The sequence below is a fragment of the Alosa pseudoharengus genome, unplaced genomic scaffold (genome assembly GCF_046254945.1).
Source record: "Alosa pseudoharengus isolate Yale_2024_CS ecotype anadromous, Long Island Sound unplaced genomic scaffold, YU_APseudo_1.1 YU_APseudo_1.1_scf_13, whole genome shotgun sequence".
Classification (NCBI taxonomy): domain Eukaryota; kingdom Metazoa; phylum Chordata; class Actinopteri; order Clupeiformes; family Clupeidae; genus Alosa; species Alosa pseudoharengus.
In genome coordinates, this window is record NW_027468598.1 from 9,881,022 (window position 1) to 9,894,070 (window position 13,049).

At 41.6% G+C, this 13,049-nt stretch overlaps 2 protein-coding genes across 2 annotated transcripts in view; both read right to left on the reverse strand.

Annotated features, from left to right (window-relative positions):
- The window catches only part of LOC143121604 (von Willebrand factor A domain-containing protein 5A-like), a 36,981-nt gene that overhangs the window by 10,826 nt on the left and 13,106 nt on the right, over nucleotides 1-13,049 (reverse strand). The gene's annotated exons all lie outside the window — the stretch shown is intronic.
- LOC143121606 (von Willebrand factor A domain-containing protein 5A-like) lies at nucleotides 3,482-7,268 on the reverse strand. The gene is made up of 3 exons (XM_076282048.1): nucleotides 6,831-7,268; nucleotides 4,311-4,434; nucleotides 3,482-4,165 (listed from the first exon to the last, which is right to left on the reverse strand). Exons 1-3 carry the CDS (start codon nucleotides 6,981-6,983, stop codon nucleotides 4,086-4,088), a joined length of 357 nt encoding a protein of 118 aa, XP_076138163.1. The 5' UTR covers nucleotides 6,984-7,268; the 3' UTR covers nucleotides 3,482-4,085.

The following is a 13,049-nucleotide window of genomic DNA, read 5'->3' on the forward strand; positions in this document are numbered from 1 at the left end:
CCTGCGGCTTTCTCTCCCTCTCGTGAGTGCAGACGCTTTCCCAATTAAATGGATCACATAATGTTCACGTTAGATCTGCTGCAAAGGAGTTAACTTAGTTTAACATGATGTTATCTCGATTTAACATGATGTTTTGACATTGACATTGCAAACGTTCTCTAAGGAGAGTGAAAAGCAGTTTGCAGTAAGGCTAACCAACGTCGTCTCTATCGCAGGAAAAAAATAGCGAGCAGCCTGATAACCAAATGAAATGCTCGGCGGGCCGGATCAAAATGCTCGGCGGGCCGCAGTTTGCCCACCCCTGGCCTAGGCTAAGCATTCTGTAGCCTAATTCGTTAGAACATTTAAAAAATGGTTGCACTTCTTTTTGCTAATTTAACATTTAGCAACAATGGTAACAAACGTTTAGGTCGTGCGGCCTTTGTGCGTCTGTGTAGCCCAAATTATTAAAAAATAAACTTTTCCGTGTCATACAACACAACTATTTATTTTAACATCATTACATCTATTACTACATCTATAGACTATTTCCAATTTGTATTATAATAGTGACTCACTTATCGTTTTAATGTTTCCAGATTTTTGATATCAGGATGTGAGCTGTCAGAGCTGACAAGTTGAACGTTGTCTTATTAAAACGGACCCACCGCGGTGACGTTTTTGGTGGAGGTGTTGTTTAATAGTGACTCAGAAGAAAGCAAACATTTGGACAATAAGCACATCCACACACTATGTGGAGGTAAACTGGACAGCCCCAAACCTCTGAATAGTTCTGCTTGTTGTTAAATTGCAATGTTAGCGGCTGCCAACAGGGGGTGCATAATGTCGGCAGGATCATTTAAAAGGCAACTGCGACTATTGTGCGTCTGTCCCATTTCTGATACCGTGGGGGAAGAAAATTAAACCGTGGCGGGCCGCCACTACCAAATCAACATAGAGGACCGATTCTTTGCCATCACTCTGGCCTTGTTCTCCGTTTTGTATAGATTGAGGTCTCACTCTGGCTGTTGGGCCACTCTAAAATGTTAATATTGTTCTCTGTTAATTGAGCATTGCCTACAATAAATTATGTATGGTGTATATAGGTGTGTTGTTAAAAGAAATGGCCTACTTGGCTTCATCCAGCATAATTCATTATTCTTATCATCATCATCGTCAGTACTATAACCTTTGGAAATGCTTCTCAGGTGACCTTAATAACATTTCCCTTACCTACAACGTTTAAACATGCTAACTAAATGGCGAGACAGTACAGTAATACTGAAGTTTTCACGTAGTCATAGGTTGGAAATGATCATTCTCTCAACATTAAGTAACAAGAGAATTGGACTGGTGAACGCCTCATATTCAGACCTGGCTCCTTGTTTTTGGTGACCAGACCACAGCTGTGCTCCATGTTAGTGCCTTTTTCCAAATGATGATTTCAAACCTGAATAGAAAAAGAGGACAAAGACAAATAGGCAGTGTAGTAAAGTACAGTACAGTAGCCTACAGTTCAGTAGAATACAGTGCACCACTTACTGACTACTGACCCTTCTATCAAGTATTCTGTCAGAAGAAGAAAGAGTTGTTTTGCCAGAGTTGTTTGCCACACTATGTCACACCATAGATCCGATTCAAACAGCAGGCAACTGCTTTGTTGCGTCAGTGTTTCCACTATCATCTTAGTCTCCATAACCTACACTATGTAGATTCTACAGTATCATCGTCTCTGTGAATAGTGGAACACCACAGTGGGACACTAGGACAAACATATTTCTTGCCCTGATAGAAATGAAGACTTGCATATAGTTTTCTGAATAGCTAAACTGAAAAACCATTTAGTCTGATAGTTGATGAAAATGCACAGAGTATTGATGCTTTACTGGTTTGCAAGAAACTAGAGCTATTGAGAATATATTTAAAATTACATCATGAAAAACAATAAGGTCACTTAAAGTAAATTATTCTCTTAGCCTACTTACAAAAAACACTTGATAGAACAGTAAGAAACATATCTTGTAAAAACAACAGAGATATGATATAATATATCCTACCTTATAATTTGGTTCAGTTGTATTTGAACAGAGAAAGGGATTTGGACAATAAGGATAGTCTCTTCAGATGTAGCACACAACCACAGTGACCCACATGGGCCTTTTTTCAGAGCAAGCTTCTGCATGCATCTACCCACCCCTAACCACTGCTGTCGCTTCCTTATACTGGCTGGGAAATCACCCCACAATTAATTGTGTAAATTACTTTTACTATAAGAAAACTTAAGTTTGGTAATGAGCATTGATCAGGGTGAAAGCAAGTGATAGCATGCCATAAGAGAGAAATAACTTTAATAGGAGTGGGGAAATGCAAAGTGTCTTATAGATGTCAAGACAAAGATGGAATCAATAATCCAATGTGGGTGGTTATGTGAAATGTATTGGTACAGTCTCTGGCACTTTTTCCATGTTTCCATTAGTGGAGGAGTTGGGGATTCTGCAGTGCTCTCGAGTCGCCTCAATTCATGTTTTGTATGTATTTATCTTTCATAAATTGTATGTATCATTCAGAAATACTATTTTCTGATTGGCCATATTCTCTGATGTGCTTTAGTCAAAAAAATCATGCAACGACACACTTTTCAGCCTGCACGCATTCTGCCATCAACATCAAGCGTTTTTTGTTAAGCATTTCTGAGGGCGGTATCATCAAGTCGAATGCAACAACAAGGTGAAACAGCATATTGCGTTTGATTTCGGCAGTACGCCTACTAGTCTTGAGAACATGTAGTTCCATTCCAGTATCAAATTTGATGCTTGACATGCTAAAATGGCATTACATTAGGTAAAATAAGTAAACTTTATAATCATTAATAAAAAAAAAAATTGTTCTCAAATGAGACAAGATCCTTCATCACTCAGATAAAGATTAGCCTCTCACCAAGGTCAGTTCCTAGTGCCCTATGTTATATCCCCATCCTTGGCTAGAAGGCTAGAAGGGGGCAGCCGTGGCCTACTGGTTAGCGCTTCGTACTTGTTACCGGAGGATTGCCAATTCGAACTCCGACCAGTAGGCACGGCTGAAGTGCCCTTGAGCAAGGCACCTAACCCCTCACTGCTCCCCGAGCGCCGCCGCTGTTGTTGCAGGCAGCTCACTGCGCCAGGATTAGTGTTTGTGTGTGTGTGTGGGTGGTGTGTATATTTGCATTTTCAAATAACTAATTATTTGTATCTTAATTAAATAAATTTTTTTCATACCAGTATTTTGCATTTTATTATGTTACACATCATGAGCAAGTATTTGTAGTTTGCAACTAAATTTGTGCCCACACATTTTTTTGCAAAGATATGCTTCCATTGGCTACACCAGACGAGCAAGTTTTTTCCCCCTTTACTGTCTATGCGTGCGAGCAGCGTGTAGCCTATGCGCTCCGCTTCCGTTGTTGATTAAAGATTGAATGGGAAATAGATTTGCAGCCAAAGGCTCAAATTTAACGCAGCTACAATTTGTAAGGTATCACCAATATTAATTTAATGTTACAGATGTATGTATGGCTACATACATTCTTAAAATGGTTCTGGTCTAGACTTAAATATCTATTGAAAACTTCACAAGTGTTTTTAGAGCGTGATCTGCAGGCGACCTGTTGGCTATTTTTAGAAGGTGCGCTGGGGGCGCCTCATAGCCATGCCGCGGGCTACCTGGTGCCCGCGGGCACCGTGTTGGAGAACCCTGGTCTAACAAGAACTTCAGGTGTGATGACCTTTCAGTAATCAAATAGACTAAAGATTATTGTGTGTATGTGTGTGTATATTTGCATTTTCAAATATCTAATTATTTGTACCTAATAATTTTTTCACACCAGTATTTTGCATTTTATTATGTTACACATCATGAGCAAGTATTTGTAGTTTGCAACAGATTTTTTGCCCACCTCTGCACTGCTCTCTCATTTCCTTTCATCACTGTTCAAATAAAGGTTAAAAAGCTCAAACATCATTTTAAAAAACATGAGGGCATATTCATTCTATTACATTGACAGAAGCAAATGAAAGATATTGTGATGCCAATAAGCTCTAGGACACATGAGGCAAGATGTGGTGAAGTCCTCAGAGGCCCAGAGTCTTCTGCTGCAGCTGACATCCCAGCAGAGCATTTCCAGCCTGCACACACTGAGACACACAGTCCACTGCAACACAAGAGACACACGTGAGCACACACACACACAAGCGCACACACGCACGCACAAGCGTGCGCGCGCACACACACTCGCGTGCGCAAACACAAACACACACACACACACACATCTTTGAACTGAGAGGAGGAAAGTTTACCTTTCTGAGCTTGAATCCATGATGCTGCCTTCATGGCTACAAACTGCCATTCATCCCGGGCATCCAGGCGGAAACCATAGAGCCAAATCAGAGCCAGAACTGTAGCCCACACAGCCTTATCCACCTAAAACACAAAAAATAAGTCAAGTCAGTCAGTCAAAAAACAAAAAGGCAGTTTACCTTTAATCAACCTTGTCTGCCTAAACACAGATATATTAGCTTGACATTCTAACATAACATTTCATTCTATTCAGAATTTGAGTCTGGTACTGCATGATTGGGACGTGATTATGGGGCGTGTTTCAATCGATGCAGGGGAAAATACCTCAATAAATAAAATGCCTCAATCGCTGTTTTTTGTTTGTTTGTTTTTTCAAAGTTATTGCACTGTCAATATCTTGTGCAATATGCAATGGGGAAATCTAAACGCCTAGCTTCTCTAGCTTTATCAACTGAAGCTCGCTCAGGTGATACATGACCTGAATCATTAGGCACAGTTTCTCATCTGTCCATCATCATATAAAGCCTGCCCAGACGATTTGATTGGTACAGTTCTCAACCTAGCATACAGGCTTCTTAAAGGAACAACTCCAGACTGAATATCCCAACCTCAACTTTTGTGGGCAGGGTTAAATTCAGGCTGGCTTCCAGGCTACAGATATACCATCATGACTATCAATTGGAAATAGCTTTATAATCTCCAGTAAAATGCCGTTTCTTTGATCGTGATGTTCTAGGGTAAAATATTTTGCCTAGCAGATAAATAATTAAAGGCAGAATCAGACATCCTTAACTCTAATCCCATAAACTTTTTGTCAAACTCAGCAAACTGCTTCTCACGGTCCTTTAGTCTAGCCTCTGTAGTCCCTCTGGTTTTAGTACATAAAGCTGGATCTGCAAATTGGAAACAAACATAGGCTAGTAGCCCAGACTAAGCCACTGACCTCATAGTGTTTGGGAGCTCTTAGAACTATTATTTGAGTGCTATTAAAGGAATAATTCAGAGTGCAGCACTGCATGAAGTTGAACGATTACATACTTTTCCGCAAGATAGCAGTGATCGGAAGTTGAGCTAAAGTAATGCACTGACTTCATAAACAGTCCTTACTATAAACTCTCTGTGCACTTACAAAGTTTACAATACCTCGATTTGTCTGTACTGACCCTCTTAACGCTACCTCCAACAGTGGCGGTTTTAGGTACGGGCGAACCGGGCGGTCGCCCGGGGCGGCATCTTGTAGGGGGCGGCACGAGCGCTTAAAAAAAAAAAAAAAAAAAAAAGAATAATAATAATAAACGTCGCAAAACGATTTTCTATTATCCATCACTTGTGTGAGGAATTAGGGAATTGGCGCCCCTGTTGCTCAGAAGGTAGGCCTACTGCACTGCACTGTGCAGAGGAAGGGGCGAAGGGAGGGGTTTGCGGGGGACAGTTCACCTCTGGGTCTCCTTAATGAAACGGGAAAGGGGGGATGAATGGGGTTCCACTGTATAGTAGCCTACAACAGTCTATTAGTGGGCTAAAATCAGTCACACCTTGACTTTCTTCCAAACAACGCACATCTCATAATGTTATGAATGCAGACCTATGATTCCTGCACATTTAATTAACTGTGTGAAATGGCTAATAAAAATAGGTGACAAAACGATTAAGAGGTCACCCAGGTGAATTGGTTTGGTCTTGACTGTGGTCGCGAGTGGATCATGGGAATTTGTGGATTGTTGTCGACTGTCGAGTGCCAAACACGATGGACAGAAAGCGGTTAAAGCCATCAGGTGCCCAGTTCCAAAAAAAATGAAAAGTAGAAGAGGAGAAACGAGCAAAGGATAAAGGTATGTAATGTCCTAATAATAACAGTATCATGTCATGAGTGAAGGGCTAACGTCAATGTTAATTGATAGGGCCTAGCCTAGTATAAGTTTTACGTTTGTTAGCCATCTTGCAATGATACCTATGCTTAGCCTATAAAATAATAATTCGGTTTTAACAAACACAACAACTAATTTCACCATGAGATGGATTATGCTTTGCAACAAAACGGTCAAAACCTCAAAAGTTCTGATTATTTATTTCCATCATTTTGGCGCTCGGGGGGATCTCGCCCAGGGAGTAATTGAGTCTAGAACCGCCACTGACCTCCAAAGTCTAATTTTAGTTTTAGTTTTAGTCTATTTTGAGTTTTGTCAGTGGTTTAAAAATATCTATTCATTTGACTTGATTTGATGCCCTGTAAGCTATTTCGTTGTTAATGCAAAAATGGTTAGCAGAAAACTACTCTTGTGTTGCATAAATTTGCTAATATAATTTACATATTTTGATCGCTAAGGGTGTCTTGTTTATAGAACTTCTTTCGGTCACACACCAACTCTTAAAACGTACAGGACAAATTTCCATTACTAGTTCTACTTCTAAATGGTTGGTTGCTACAGCCAAAGCCCAGTTATTAATTTCATGTCTATTGTTGTCAAACTAGCATTTCCCTGGATTCTGTTGAGCCTAAACTTCGCTGTTGTCCTTACCCCCACTGGCATCAGTTTGTCCAACTCATCATCTGTCTTCTTCAACACCTTGGCCATGGAGGACTCTATTTCCCATGACCCCGAGGCTTTCTGGAGAGAGATCAGCTGAAGGAGGGGATCTGTGGGAGACTCTGGTTCTAAATTCCAAGACATTCCATTCAGATGGAAAAAAGGCAGCAAGATAAGTTAGACCACCTATGCCCACATGACTTTGATGCCAATTACAGGTCTACATCAAAATAAAAGCAAAAAACACACAACACACAGGAAATGGCATATTGCCGCTTTACTATTTTTCAATACCTTGGACCCCGTCAAACATCTCCTCATATACTAAAATACTATGAACCCATTGATACATTAACAATGCAGAGACTGGATTTACATGCGCAAATACATTTTTATGTAACCTACTATAGAACACAAAATGAATCTAAAATTTCCCCTTGGGGATCAATAAAGTATCTATCTATCTATCTATCTAAAATATGGAGAAATAACATTTAGTGTGGGAGTTGTGACACAAGCATACATGTATTTTGGCCTAATTGCTCACAGAGATGAGGATCCTGGAAGTGAGGGAACTTGTGATAATGTGTGTAGCAATGCTAAAGCAACTGATCTTAAAATGTTTGACAACATATAGAATGACAACAGATCTGCCATCATGCTCTAGGGTTAACAGTATATGTTGCACAACAAATAGGTGGAGCTCAGGGTTTGTCTTGGTGACTACTATTCATCCAACATAGAGCTAAAAGGCTTAAGGGTTGTTTACACCAAGAACGATAACGGCAAAATTATAACGGCAATATTGTTCTAGCTAACATGAATGACGACGTTCACACATAAACTATGGGCCCTATCTTACACCCGGCGCAATGTGGTGGCGAGCGCAACGCAAGTATTGTTCCTTTCTTACACCCAAGGCAGTGATGAACATTATTGGGCTAAGTGTTTTTTTTGTCAGTCAATAGTGAAAGTAAATAACTAAGTGTAAAATTGTTTTGTTGTTGACTATGAGACCACAGTGAAGTTAGTTTTGGATGAGTTCAAATAATATGGGAGCAGATGCATGTAGGCTATACTCTGTTAGTCACACACACGTTTTAGTAAAGCAAGGTTTAGCGGAATCCTGGTGTTGCACACAGTCTCGCGTGCAGATTCTTTCAGATGCGCTGACTGTCAAAATACCAACCCGCTGTTTCATGTTGCGTTCCTTACTCTTAATGGCAATGACAGATGTCACTCTCATTGGTTTAATGTTTGTTACACCCAAAACACATAAATATCGAAAAGAATGCACACCCTCCGAGGTGCTGGCAAGGGAAAATAAACTAAGAAAAACTTGGTCGCCGCACACTCTATCTCTTAAGTCTTTTATTTAACACCCAAAACACACCCATGATTAAGAAACATAAGAACAACCCTTAACACATAAGAACAATGTGTCTGGAGTCTGGCGAACTTATTACGCTGTCAAGATAACGATTTTGGTCTGGCCACTCCCTAAACATATTTAAACCATCCATTTCATACTGTGCGTTTCAGATCGCTAAAATAGAGCCCTATAACAAAAACTACATGGAAAATGATAATGTTAGGGATAACTTTCAGAGCGATTTTGAGAATGATAAAAAGCTGACAGACAATCAGAATCAGTCAAATTTTATCCATCACATTCATCAACACAAAGAGAGTCGTTTCTTATTGTTGGTCAGTGTGGACGCCTTTACCGTTATGGCTGTAGTTATCGTTATGTTCCTGCCATGAACGCCCCTTTAGTTTTTAAGTGCAGTCATAGGTAGGGTTGGGTATCGTTTGAATTTGAACGATTCCGATTCCAATTCCGATTTCTTATTTCGATTCCGGTTCCTAGCGATTCTCGATTCCGATTTTTTTAAGAGGCTGGGTCAAAAAAAGTTTAGGATATTTTAAATGAGCTAGCTAACCAACGGTCTTTCTCAGGGTACATTTTCCAAGTGCAAATTTAAAGACTTTTAAGACCTTTTCAAGACATCTAAATGAAACTTAAGACTGCACAGCAAAAAGATATATATGACTGTTTATGCAATAGTTTTTTTTTCCTACTAATTTTAACCCCCACCCCATTTTGGATGTCTACAGAAGTTACTAAATATATTATATGGCAAAAGAAAAATAATTTTAGGGTCTGGGCTGCTTGCTTTTGAAGCTGGCTGTACATATTTGGTTTTGCTTACTGCTGAGGCTGACTGTTCTTCACCTGTGTCTGTAGTAGCCTAGGCTACTTGCCAAAGACATGTGCACTGGACTGGATTCCCTTCAATATTTTTTTCAAAGTTAGACTAAGCTATTTACATATTTTAATAAGCCTACTTTATATAATTTACTATGTGCATCTATTGTCCAATATGCAGCACAGCAAATTAAAGTTAATCCACTACTTTACATTTTGCATACCAGTTGTATCTAAACCGACCAAAGCTTGACTGAAACATTGTAAAAAATATGCGGTTATAGTTCACAACTTTTGCGAAGTAGGCCTAGCCTACTGGGAAACGCTGGCAAGCAAGCTGCTGGCAGATATTACAGGTAGGCTATTATAACTTAGACAGATATTTTCTTCCCTAGGCTAGGCCAGCAACACACGCTGGAAAGATGCAAACAGATCAACTTACAGTATTTCCTCCTGATTGCGAAGCACTGCACATAATTTGACTATAGCAGTCTTCGCGTCCATAGTTTGTGAAACGATGCTGCGTCCGAGCAACGCTTTTAGATGCCAAGCGCAACTCAAAAAAGGAGAACAAATGAGCGTCCGGCTTGAGGCTGCGCCGGACGCCGGGCAGGGCTTTTAAAATCCATATGTCCGGCCTAAATTCGAACGTATGGCCAACCTATCGCTCTTTCTTTCTCTTGCTCATTCTACCGTAGGCTTCCTCATTCCACGTAGGCTACCTGTAGCCTATATCTCTCTGGCCTCAGCTACACCACGAAAACGTCAGGCATATTATTTTGTACATAGGCCTACTGTATTATTACTGTTTTCACTCCTTTAACCACACCCGTGAAAAACATCTTCACTCTGCAACCACTACACTTCTTCCCGTAGCCTAATAGCTTAATCACTTATACAATTGCGTTTTAAATACACAAAACTGGATTGAGACATCACTCGCTCTCTTGCACTCGCTGGCGGTCCCATAGCACATTTAGTACCTCTCTTTCGAAAATTCAGTTGTATTTAAGACTATTTAAGGATCCGCGGGAACCCTGCTTTCTGAATGAAATAGTCTGACCTTCTTCATGAATTTTAATTCTATGAACTATGCGCTTCTTCGTTGGTGTTCAGCCGTTTCTTCTTCAGGTCGGCGGACTGGGAATCGAAACTAGGAATCGAAATTTAAACTTTTGAACGATTCCGGGAAAATCGCAAAGATAGTCCCGGTTCCAACCAATACTCGATATTCGATACCCAAGCCTAGTCATAGGCTTTATAATACTGTCAAAGTGCTTAATTTGCAGCTGTTGCTAAATTGATGACATTTTAGTTTACTGTCAGAAACAACATTTCTATTTCATTTCTACTGACCGCCAGAGGCGGTGCTTTCAGCACCTGGAATTCCATCACATGCACGTGCAGGTCGAGTGTTTATATCAACAAAGTCACTCGTGACAGGGGTGACGCATGACCCCGCCCCGGTACTTAAGGTGCGCTCACCCTGGAAATGACCTCTTGAAATCTTCTCGTGTGGAAGCAGGTTGTTTAGAGTGTTAGCATATTTTCATGGACGAACGCTGTAGTCTTTTCAAACCGTACGGTTGGAGCTGCGATTTTCTCGCCCTCTTATAAGACTGCGATTTGTCTACGTGACTTTCTATCATGATCGGTAAGTACACTTTTCTTTATGAATACCATTACGAGTGAGCTCGCTCTACTGCGGCAACTAGGCCTATGTGGAATCGTTTGGGTGTTTTTTCGCCTTCTAGCGATTCAGGGTACCTTAAATACATTTTTGTTTAATGAAATGCTTTCGCGGTCTCGCAGGCTTCTTGAGTTAATGATGGATCTTGTGTTTTCGCAACGTCTTCTTAAGTGAGTTAGAATTTAAGCGAATTCCGCTTTTGTATTGGAAGTGCTAATTTCACGTTTATAATATTGTTTGTTCACGTTTTCAAACACTCTCTTCTTTTTCTTGTTTATAAACTAAGGCGGCGTGGTGAGTGTGTGTTCGCTCCTTATTTGCGCATATTTGTTTAGCCTACTGTGTTTGATAGCCTCTCTGATTTTGTTTTTGTTGGTTGTTGGTAGTATAGGCCAACCATTAATTTGTGAATTAAGCTATTGTTTGAGGCATGTTTATGATTTGTGTAGACTGCCGGGCCCCTCTGGAACCGGAGGATGGCCACGATAAGTGTCCAAGCTGTCTGGGCATGGAACACTTAAGGCAGGGTTTGACAGACCAGGCTTGCATGAATTGCAGTTGCCTGAGCGTAGCTGCAAGGACTGCTAGGCTAGCCCAACTAGAATGGGGGTTGAAGTTGCAGTTGCTAGCCGTTGAAGTTGCAGTTGCTAGCCACACATCAGCGATCAAACCCGCTGTGAAGTTGCCGCTGGCACGCCTGGGCTTAGATGCAACACCAGCGCAGGTAGGTATGCAGAGCGCCTTTTTCAAGCAGGCCCCTTCTACTGCATCTTTTAGCGTGCCTCCTTCAGCTCCTTTCATTGAGGAGTTACAGAGATCGTTGTCTCACGGTGGTTCCTGGACAACTCTTTGGGCCTGCCGCACAGCAAACGCTCGAACGCAGCCTACAGGTAACGCAAACCAGGCAGCAGTTTGCTAGCCTGCGCTGTGCATCCGTTCGGGACAGAGGCCCACTACGGCGGGTGATACTCTTCAGCCAATAAGGCGGACCTTTGCACAGGGGTCAACAAGGCCAGAGCGGTTTCGCCGGCCAGCTGACAACCAACCCTCTCACAGGGAATGACGCACGCCTGAATATTGCCCCTTTCGGAGTCGGAGGGGGCGAGGAGGTAAACAGTGCAGTGTTTCCTCTAGGATTTTTTTAAAGCAGTGGGGGCAGGCCCCACAACAGCCTTTGTGCGTCTGTGTAGCCCAAATTATTAAAAAATAAACTTTTCCGTGTCATACAACACAACTATTTATTTTAACATCATTACATCTATTACTACATCTATAGACTATTTCCAATTTGTATTATAATAGTGACTCACTTATCGTTTTAATGTTTCCAGATTTTTGATATCAGGATGTGAGCTGTCAGAGCTGACAAGTTGAACGTTGTCTTATTAAAACGGACCCACCGCGGTGACGTTTTTGGTGGAGGTGTTGTTTAATAGTGACTCAGAAGAAAGCAAACATTTGGACAATAAGCACATCCACACACTATGTGGAGGTAAACTGGACAGCCCCAAACCTCTGAATAGTTCTGCTTGTTGTTAAATTGCAATGTTAGCGGCTGCCAACAGGGGGTGCATAATGTCGGCAGGATCATTTAAAAGGCAACTGCAACTATTGTGCGTCTGTCCCATTTCTGATACCGTGGGGGAAGAAAATTAAACCGTGGCGGGCCGCCACTACCAAATCAACATAGAGGAAACACTGCAGTGACTTCTACAGGCCGGCGGTCAGACGCTTCACCAGAGAACAGCTCAATTACTGGGAAGCGAATACAGCAGACCCCTGGGTAGTGTCAACCCTGTCAAAAGGGTACACCATCCAGTTCAAGCACCGACCGCTGAGGTTTCAAGGGGTCAAAATGACTGTGATGAAGGACCAGGGCAAGGCTCTGGCCCTACACCAAGAGGTTTGGGCCCTCCTGGAAAAGGGGGCCATCGAGCAACTAGGGCCACCATCACAAGACAGTGGGTTCTATTCCACATATTTTTTAATTCCAAAGAAGGAGGGTGGACTTCGCCCCATACTGGATCTAAGGCCGTTGAACAGCCATCTAAAGGTATTCAAATCCCATATGCTTCACACAGCAGAGGTATTACAAAGCGTCAAGCAAGACGTCTGGTTTACAACCATAGACCTGAAAGGTGCATATTTTCATATTCGAATATGCTTCGCTTTCGAGGGGAGGTCTTACCAGTTCCGGGTCCTGCCATTCGAAATCTCTCTGGCCCCCCGGACCTTCACAAGATTTGCTGCGGCAGCCCTGACTCCGCTTCAAGGCAGAGGTATGCGCATCCTTCCTTACCTAGATGATTGG